Source organism: Echinops telfairi, unplaced genomic scaffold (assembly GCF_000313985.2).
Source record: "Echinops telfairi isolate 266 unplaced genomic scaffold, ASM31398v2 ScPeMD7_7406;HRSCAF=8444, whole genome shotgun sequence".
Classification (NCBI taxonomy): Eukaryota; Metazoa; Chordata; class Mammalia; order Afrosoricida; family Tenrecidae; genus Echinops; species Echinops telfairi.
In genome coordinates, this window is record NW_022111306.1 from 3,350,837 (window position 1) to 3,360,763 (window position 9,927).

Below are 9,927 nucleotides of genomic sequence, written 5' to 3' on the forward strand. Positions count from 1 at the left end.
CCCTTCATAATTCATAAATTATTATTTTGTCATATGTTACACTGTCCAACATCTCCCCCTGCCCTCTTCTCTGCTGTCCATCCCCCAGGGATGAGGCTATACGTAGATTCTTGTAGTCGGTTCCCCCTTTCTACACCACATTCCCTCCACCCTCCAGTTATTGCCTCTCTCTCACCACTGGTCCTGAAGGGATCATCTGTCCTGGATTCCCTGTGTTCCCAGTTGCTATCTGTACCAATGTACAGCCTCTGGGCTAGCCAGATTTGTAAGGTAGAATTGGGATCATGATAGTGGGGAGAGGAAGCATTTAAGAACTAGAGGAAAGTTATGTTTCATTGTTGCTACCCTGCACCCTAATTGGCTCATCTCCTCCCCACAACCCTTCAGTAAGGGGGTCCCCCGACATCTTTTAATTGAGCCCCTGTATTGTACTAGTCATGAAACTAGAGCTTTCCACTTTCACTTTCCACTGTTACTCCTACTCTTTGGCAAGGCATTAGAGCATTACTGACAATCTACCTATCCAGTGGGAGGCTCGGAGAGTTTAAGCAAATTACCCAAGTTTACACAGCAAATGAAGAACAGAGACCAAATATGAATCTAGTTTTGCTGCTGCATAGTGGATCCCATACAGATGATTACTCATTTTTACACTTCTTTGGGAAAGCACACCTTCTTCAAGAATTTGCAATCAGAGAGTTCAGCCTTGTTCCTGTCTCTCTTCTGACACTGCCTTGATTTGAATCTGCTTCATCTCTTTGCTACACTTCTTAACTGATCTCTGTATTGTCTCAATATTGTCCATTGATCTCAATATGATCCACTCCCAACCTGCTTGCACCCTGCTTCTAGTGACTTACTGCTTTGTAAAATAAAATTAGCACTCCATTGTGCTCGCCATTACCTGAAGACATGTGTGCACTCTGTAGCATGCTACTCAATGGGACCCTGGTAATTCTTGTCAACAGAGTCTCCGCTCACACCCTCCAGCCCACAGTGTGATCTCCAAAAGGACCTCCTAACCTGTTCTAGATATCTTTCTCTCTGTAGCTCTTCTTTTTGCCCCTGGACCCCTTGGCAAACCCTTTCATCCTTCAATGAAAACCACCATCAAGCCAATTCTAATTCACAATGATGATATAAGACAGAGTAAAACCGCCTAATAGGGTTTCCCAAGCTGTAATCTCTACAGAAGCAGATGGCTACATTATTCTCCTGCAGAGCAACTGGAGGGTTTGAATCACTGACCTTTCAGTTGGCAGCCAGGTCCTTCAGTAAACCAAGTCGCCATTCAGTTGCTTCTGATTCCTAGATACCCTACCAGACAGGTAGAACTTCCCACTCTGAGTTTCTAAAACTTGACATGCTTATAGGAACACACAGTGTCGGCATCTTTCTCCTGCAGAGTGACTGGTGGGCTGGGACCACTGACCTTAGTTATGGTTAGAAATTCGAAGCTCACTATGCCACCAGGGCAGCTTCATCCTTCAGTGGTTGACTTTTCCTCTAAAGCATTTTTAAATGCTATCCTTCCATATTGTACTTTCAGTCCCTGCCCCTTAGCAGAGTTTTGATGGAAGGGACTTCTTTAAACTACCTCTCTAAAGATCCTTTAATATTAGGCTTCCACTTCATTCCATGCAACTTTATTTATTACAGTAACGACTGTGGTGCTCATACAAATTTCTCAATAGCTGTCAGTTCCTGATCTAATATAATAAAAAGCCTGTGGCCTTGGGATATCTATATTAAACATGAATCAGAGGCTCAGGTTGTTCTAAAAGAAGACCTTGATTTTTCTGGCCAAGACTTTAAAAATGAACCTTCTTTTTCGCTCTGTGTTCTGAAGTTCAACATCAGAGCTTTGTTCGCTGGAAAGGACTGTAAATTCACCATCCAAATTTTGAAATTTTTAGTATCAGCCTAGGAGGGAAGCTCTTCACTTTTCCAAAGAAGGATTTCAGGATCAAAGACTAAAAAGCCCTCCCCTGAGATTGCTCTCCTTTCTTTACCAAGGCAGCATGGTAGTACACTTTGAATTAAAATGAGAATGGCATGTCCCCTTCTCACAAGTTCATTTCCTAGATCACTGATTGGTGAGCACTGTTGCAGGAGAGGAGTCTGTCTGTCAAAAAGACAAATCATAGCAATGAGATAGAGGTAGGGTGTTCTAGTTCCTCTTACATCTAATTCTTTAAGAAAAGCCATGGCATGATTTTCAATGGAATTTGTTTAAAATAAACATTGAACTCTGCATATTTCATGGACATATTTAATTTTCAAAAATACCCAACCTATTTTACTATAGTTATTTTGTATCTTTTTGAAAAACTGCATATTATGCAAGTCTGCATTCATAATGCCCAAGCAAGGTACTCTGGGTTTAAGTAACTTGGATTAACTAACTTTTGCAATCACCTGATTACCCAGGTTAAGTTTATAAAAATAGGATGAAATTAAAAAAAAAAAAAAAAGCTGCCTGTTCTGTGACAAATTTGCAAACCAAAGTTAAAGAAAAACAAATTGTTCATTTATTTTCTCTTTGCTTTCCCTTCCTTCTCCCCCTCCCCACTTCTCTAATCTTGTTAGGCACTCATGTGATTATTGAATTTGCAAGTTTTGCTACCAAAGTATTCTGTAAATTTAGGGAAATAAATTCTGAGCCCTATAAGACAATGCCTTTCAATATTGCACCTCACTATTGATAAATGGGATAAAGATTTTTCTTTAGTGCTCTCCATTTAAGATATGCTGAGCACCTTCATCTTTTTGGTTTCTAACTCTAGGTCTTTGCACCTTTTATTATACTATTTTATAATATTATATAAAAAGAAGATGGAAAGAATACACAGAGTCACTGTACCAAAAAGAACTAGTCAACATTCAACCATTTCAAGAAGTAGCTTATGTGCAAGGACCAATAGTACTGAAGGAATAAGTCCAAACTGCTCTGGACTTCTTCCTGCAGTACTATAGCGCTGAAAGCATTAGCCAAAACCCAGACTCCAGGAATTGATGGAATACCAATTGAAATGTTTGAACAAGCTGCTGAAGTACTGGAAGAACTCACACCTCTACCAAGAAACTTGAAAGAAAGCTACTTGGCCAGCTGGCTGGAAGAAATTTGTACTTGTACCCATTCCAAAGAAAGGTGACCCAACAGAATGTGCTGATTATAGGACGATATCATTAATATCACATGCAAGTACAATTTTGCTGAAGATCACCCGACAGTGATTGCAACAGTATATTGACAGGAAGCTGCCAGAGGTTCAGGCCAGATTCAGAAGAGGACATGGAACAAAAGATATCATTTCTGATGACAGATGGATCTTGGCTCACAGCAGAAAATACCAGAAAGATGCTTACTTGTGTTTCAAGACATTTGACTCTGTGGATCATAACAAACTATGAATAGCCTTAAGAAGAATGAGAATTCCAGAACAATTCATTGTATGCCTGCAGGCCCTGTACATGGATCAGGAGGAAGTTGTATAAACAGGAGAAGGGAATACTGCATGGTTTAAAATCAGGCAAGTGTGCACCAGGATTGCAGCCTCTTCCCATACTTGTTCAATCTGTATGCCAAGCAAATTATCAGAAAAGCTGGATGATATGTCCCCTTACAGAAGGGGCTCAGGGAGGAGACCAGCTAGTCAGGGTGCGATGTAGCAATTATGAAACATCCAACTTTTCTCTAGTTCCTAAATGCTTTCTCCCCCACCCCCCACCCCCACTATCATGATCCCAATTCTACCTTACAAATCTGGCTGGACCAGAGGATGTGCACTGGTACAGATGGGAACTGGAAATACAGGTAATCCAGGGCAGATAATCCCTTCAGGACCAGTGGTGTGAGCAGCGATGCTGGGAGGGTGGAAGGAGGTTGGGTTGGAAAGGGGGAACAGATTACAAGGATCTATATGTAACTTCTTCCCTGGGGGATGGACAACAGAAAAGTGGGTGAAGGGAGACGTTGGACAGGGCAAGATATGACAAAATAATAATTTATAATTATCAAGGGTTCATGAGGGAGGGGGAGCGGAGAGGGAAGGGGAAAAAGGAGGAACTGATGCCAAGGGATTAGGTGGAAAGCAAATGTTTTGAGAATGTTGAGGGCAATGAATGTACAAATGTGCTTGACACAATTGATGTATGTATGGATTGTGATAAGAGTTGTGTGAGCCCCTAATAAAATGATTAAAAAATAATAAAATAAAACCATTTTAAGTACAAAAATAAGTAAATAAACTGGATGATATGAAGAAGAATGAGGCATCACAAGTGGAGGAAGGTTGACTAACCGCCTGTGATATGTAGCTGATACCCCCTTGCTTGCTGTTGAGTGAGAAGGATGTAAAGCATTTGCTTTACCTGGAGCTCAAGGATTGCAGCCTTCGGTATGGACTACAATTCATTGGAAAGAAGACCAAAATCCTCACAATGGGACTGATCGGCAATATCATGATAACTGGAATAAAGATTGAAGTTGCTAAGGATTTTGTCTTGCTTGGATTGACAATATATGCTCATGGAACCACCAGCCAAGAGATTCAACTATGCATTGCATTAAATAAATGTATGACACAAGGCCGCTTTAAAATGTCAAAAAGCATTGATATTATTTTGAGGACTAAATAGCACTAAAGTGTGCCTGTCCCAGGCCATATTTTCAGTGACTTCACTTGCATATGAAAGGTGAACATTGAATAAAGGAAGATTAAAGAAGACTTGCTGCACGTAAATTATAGTGCTTGTGAAGAATATTCAAAGTACCATGGACTGCCAAAAGAACAAACAAATCTATCTTGGAAGTAGTACAGCCAGCATGCTCCTTAGAGACAAGGACGACCAAGACTTCATCTCACCTAATTTAGACAGGCTGTCCAGAGAAACCAGCCCCAGAGAAAGACACCATGTTTGGTAAAGGAGGGGCAGTGAAGAAGAAGAAGGTCCTCAATGAGGTGGATTGACACAGTGGTCGCAACAATGGGCTCTGTCAGAACAATTGTGGGGATGGGCTAGCACACGCAGTGTTTCATTCTATTGTAGTCAGGGTCACTATGGGTTTGAACCCACTCAACGGCACCTAACGATGGCCACATAAGACAATGCTAATAAAACATAACTAAAACTAATTCAGTGCCATTGAGTCGATGCTGTCTCATAGTGACACTTTGGGATGTGGTAGAACTGCCCTGTCAGTTTCCAAGACTAACTGTTTATGGGAATAGAAAGTCCTGTCTTTCTCCCCAGTGGGTTTCAAAGACACTGACTCTTTATGGGTGTCGAAAGCCTCCTCTTTGTCCCATGGAGCACCTGGTGGTTTCAAACTACTGACCTTGAGTTTAGTGGCTTCATAAAATGTAATTTTTAATATTTGTAAGTTCTCCTTACCTAGTAATCCTCCTTACTGATTCTTTGTAAACATCAGATTGGTTATGAATTTCTGGACAGTGCTGGTAGCAGTATGTATTACATACCTGCAAAGTGGTCAGAGTAGATCCCACAACAGAATCAATTTCCCTTTCTTTTTTATTTCAATGAGTGCATAAACCAACCAACCAAACCAAACCTATTGCCACTGAGTTGATTCTGACTCATATCACTCTGTTTGGGTGTCTGGATTGTAAGTCTGATGTTACAGAACATGATGCTAGTTGTTTGCATTTCTTTAGCTGCTAGGAAACATGTATTCCTTTGTATAATTTCCCCCAATCTATTTTAGACTATTTAACATTTTCTCAGTTCTTCTACTGGCATCTCATATATTAATAGTATGTGAGAATTCTCTTTTTTAAAGACTTTGGCTCTTGGTCTCTTATATTGCTATATGAGATGGCTTGAAAAAGTTTATGGGAAAATGGTATTATAAGATGATAGAATTTTTCCATGATTTTTCCCCTGAAGCTTCCTCATACATACGTTCCAAGATTGTAATTAGGTATCACTTTGTATTATTTATTTGCTATTTTTAAAATGTATACACACCAGAATATATACAGAGTCAACAATTTGCTGGGGTACAGTTTAAGAACATTGATTAATGCTTTGAGTTGTGTAACCTTCCTCACCCCCTTTTTCTGAGGCATTCTTTGCCATTAACATAAACCCACTGCCCCCCCGAATTTCATGATATTTCTAGTTGTTACTGTTGTCACTTTGGTCCCATATAAATAGATCCCGAGAGAGGACAATTCTTTATAATTCAGCTCAACTATTTGGTTTGAAGAAAACTTCAGGAGATATTCCTGATTTCGTGTTTAAAGACTATCTCAGGGCAGTAGTTTCAGGAGTTCATCTAGCTGCTGTCATTTCAGAAAGTTTTGATTCCATGAGAATTGGCAAGTGTGCTCTGCATTTTCCCCTTTTGATGAAGACTCTTCTATAGAATCCTTGCTTAAAGTGTTCAGCTAATTGGTCAATGATTGATTGTGTATGTGGGTATGAGGAGGCATGTGTATTTGTGCATTAGTTTATATAATCCTGATTTTCGATTGAACGCTTTAGCTCTCTCCCAGCTTCACACCACACAGAAACTTGACAAGGCCAATAGTTCTAAACAATATTCTACGTTAGATACTCAAAAGTGGAGGTAACCCTCCCCAAACCATACACTTATGCAGAAATAATGTAGCATGCCAAGTTATAAAGGACAGTGCTTGCTGAAGGAAACTTCCACTCCCTTTGTTCAAGTTAATCCTCCCTGGCTTGTGTTTGTAAGGTTTATTTTTCCTTTGAATACCCTGTGTGGTCCTTTTTAAGAGGAAATGGTATTATGTTTCACATTTGAAGCCTCTGGCAAGCAGTGAGTGTTCATTTATTTGCTTATTTAGAAGTCAGGGAGGTTTTTTTCCCCTTTTCTTTTTTACTCTCTTTTGGAGCTTAATAACAAAACTCAACCTCAGCTCTCAGCCACCTCCAGGGTTGTATTCTGTGTCTCTCTTTCCAAGGGTCGCTTAGGGGGAAAAATGGGTGGAAGGAAGGCATTGTGTTGCCACCCTGTGGCTGAGGGCCACTGCTCATGACTGTAGCCAGTTTGATCAGCAAAGACCTCCCCATAAGCCAGCGTTCTAGCCTTCCCAAGACCTGGTGTCTTTGTAGCTAATGGAAGCTGTGGGTAGGCTACAGTGGAGATTTGGATATTATTCTAAATATGTTGCTGGCCACAGCCAAAGCAAGCTGTGGAAGCCCAGAAGACTGCATTGAGCCTAGAGTGGCTTAACGGGGCCAAATCCAAGTAGGGTTGAATAATTCCTACGTGTTCGTTCACTAAACAGTCTAGTATTTTAGTCCTTAAAATTAGGGGAGATGATTCTACCACTTAAGTCAGCCAAGAGTGCCATGTGTCTGTGAGGCTGTCTCCCCACCGTCTGTCTGTGTTTTTCATAAACAGAAAGCACTGTATCATGACGGTGCTGCTCTCCTTTGTACGGATGGGAAATCCACTTAGGGAGGAGAAATTATTGTCTGGGGGGAGTGGAGGCAGAGAAGGAAGAGTTACCTGTTTTCTTTTCATCCTTCCTGTCGGTGTTCCTGACTAGAAATGTATTAGAGTAAATTCCTAAGTCATGTAGGATGACAAGACATCTTTATACTTGCAGGGTCACTGAATTAGAAAGCAATAGGTATAACCACTCTGATTAAACCAAAACTATTTGAGCACAAATCCCAAATCTGCCAAAATAACAATAATAGATATATTTGCTATTTTGTGTTTTCATGCAGCACCCAGCCTTAGTTTCTATCTCACAAATGCCTTAGAAATGCAGCATACTCTTATCTTAGTTGGCATGTACAATGGAGCTTCAAAAAGTATGTGGAGAAATGGAATTATAAGATAATGGAATTCTCTCATGAACTTTCTGAAGCCCCCTTGGATGGCCTTTCTTTTTAATGTGAGGAATTTGAGAGGAAGGGGAAAATTAAGTGAGAAAATGTGGGAATAATTTTAAGAATGCTTAGACTGTACAAATTGGAAGGTAAGACACTGTTGCCTCTCCTTGAATGCCAAAATATAAAAGAAGAAATAAATGAGCCAGCATAGATTCCTGGAGGGTATAAACTCTATCATTGGGTAGGAGTCAATAAATATTAATTGGTGGTACTGATCAGCGCACTGTTGACAGACATAGGCAAAGCATTCTGCATGCACTTCCTGCTACTGTTGAGGGACAACTTATCAGGGAGAAGTTACAGAGAGTGAGGCGCAGGAGGCAGGGGAGACATCGTCTCCACATATCCAGGCAGAGAAAGATATACACAATTCTTTTTAAATGCTGAGATGTTAATTATAAAGGATCATTACAATAGGATCAAGCCTATTGGTGAGCCTGGAATTCATTTTACCAGCAAGATCAGATTTATGGTTGGGTCTTTTAGGAAAAATGGCAGTAAATGTTTAAGTATAGCTGGTTTCCATTCACATTCCTGATTAATTTAAACCTATACCGTTTTATATTAAAAGTTATATATACCCTCTTTATTTAGCCTGTGGATCTGCTCCCATTGGCACCTACTAAACACTAAACAATTTTAGTTCAGTTGGAAAAGCAGCAGTCTCCCCACATCTTTTTAAATTAGTCATAGCCCTGGAGGTGGTGGACTGAGCTCATGTTTTCAACAAGCGTTTCGGTGCTCCACCATGCCCTGGTTGACAGTTGCTCTTTACTTTTCTAGGTTTGCTGTGGAATTTGTCTTCCAGTGACAAACTCAAGAATCTCATAATCACTGAAGCCTTACTTACCTTGACTGAAAGTATCATCATCCCTTTCTCGGGGTGGCCAGAAGGAGATTACCCCAAAGCAAATGGCTTGCTCGATTTTGATATCTTCTACAACGTCACAGGATGCTTAAGGTAATGCCACTATACAATTCTCCTTTATCCCTTTTTCTACATCTAACTGCTGCCTCTAAGACTATCTAGGACCCTGTCCCATCACTTGGAAATGCTGCTAAGAATGACCAAGAGCATCCTAAATACAGGAAACAGCATGTAGTAAGAGAGGAAAGTCACATGTCGGCGGGTTGTGGCTTTCCAGCCAAGTCGGCTTCAAGAAGCTATCCGTGTGAGTCCAGAAAAGAGACAACGTCCGTTCCACGAGGAGCCCGAGGACTATCCCAGTCCCTCCAGGCGCAGCTTCCCCTCTCACAGGTTTTACAGCTGCTTTCATGTCATTTCTTAATTCACAGAAAACTAATGTCATGCCTAAAAGCCTAATTTTGAACCTGGTGTTTTGAAATAACTGTAAGGCAAAAGGGATTCCTGGGTGGCACAAATGGTTAATTGCTTGAGTAGTCAACAAAAAGTTGATGGAACAAACCCACCCAGGGGCAAAACGTGGCAATCTCCTTCCAGCAGGTCATGGCCTTGAACATGCTGTGCAGCACAGCCCTCATCTGCAGTGCAGCAGGTCTCCGCAAAGCAGAACGACCTCCCAGCAACTGGTAGCTGGTCATAAGGCGACGTGTCTGAATGGAGAGAACAACTTGCCAGAGAACAAAGACAAATGAGAACAAATACTTAGTTTGGCCAGTTTTCCTAAACATCAGGATGAGAAACATCCTTTGAATGTGTTCTGCCCTGGGCTTGATCTCTGCTTTGACGTCAGCTACAGCCCGAAGGTAGAAACACATGCAGGAGGAAGAAACACGCCAGCTCTAAGGAGCGAAGATAGCGTGGCTTGGGCTTGCCTTTGTGGAAGCATAACCATTCTGCTTTAGGTCTAACACTTAAAAGAAAGAGAATAGGCATAATTAAGTTGGCAGCCTTAAAGAAGTGGGAAGTATTGTGCCTCTTCTAGTTACACGCTTCACTTTTTAGAGTGTTTTTTAGGTAGTAACGGTGGAGGGGTGGATTTAGTACAGTGAGATGTTAACCTTCACAGCTAAACACACAATACCTCCCCCACAAAAAAAAAAAAAAAA

General features: G+C 40.9%; 1 protein-coding gene across 1 annotated transcript in view; it reads left to right on the forward strand.

Annotated features, from left to right (window-relative positions):
* The window catches only part of PKP2 (plakophilin 2), an 89,511-nt gene that overhangs the window by 35,851 nt on the left and 43,733 nt on the right, over positions 1-9,927 (forward strand). The window contains exon 5 of the mRNA XM_004700202.2: positions 8,680-8,857. Within this exon, the coding sequence (XP_004700259.2) occupies positions 8,680-8,857 (178 nt within the window). The remainder of the gene's footprint in view (positions 1-8,679; positions 8,858-9,927) is intronic.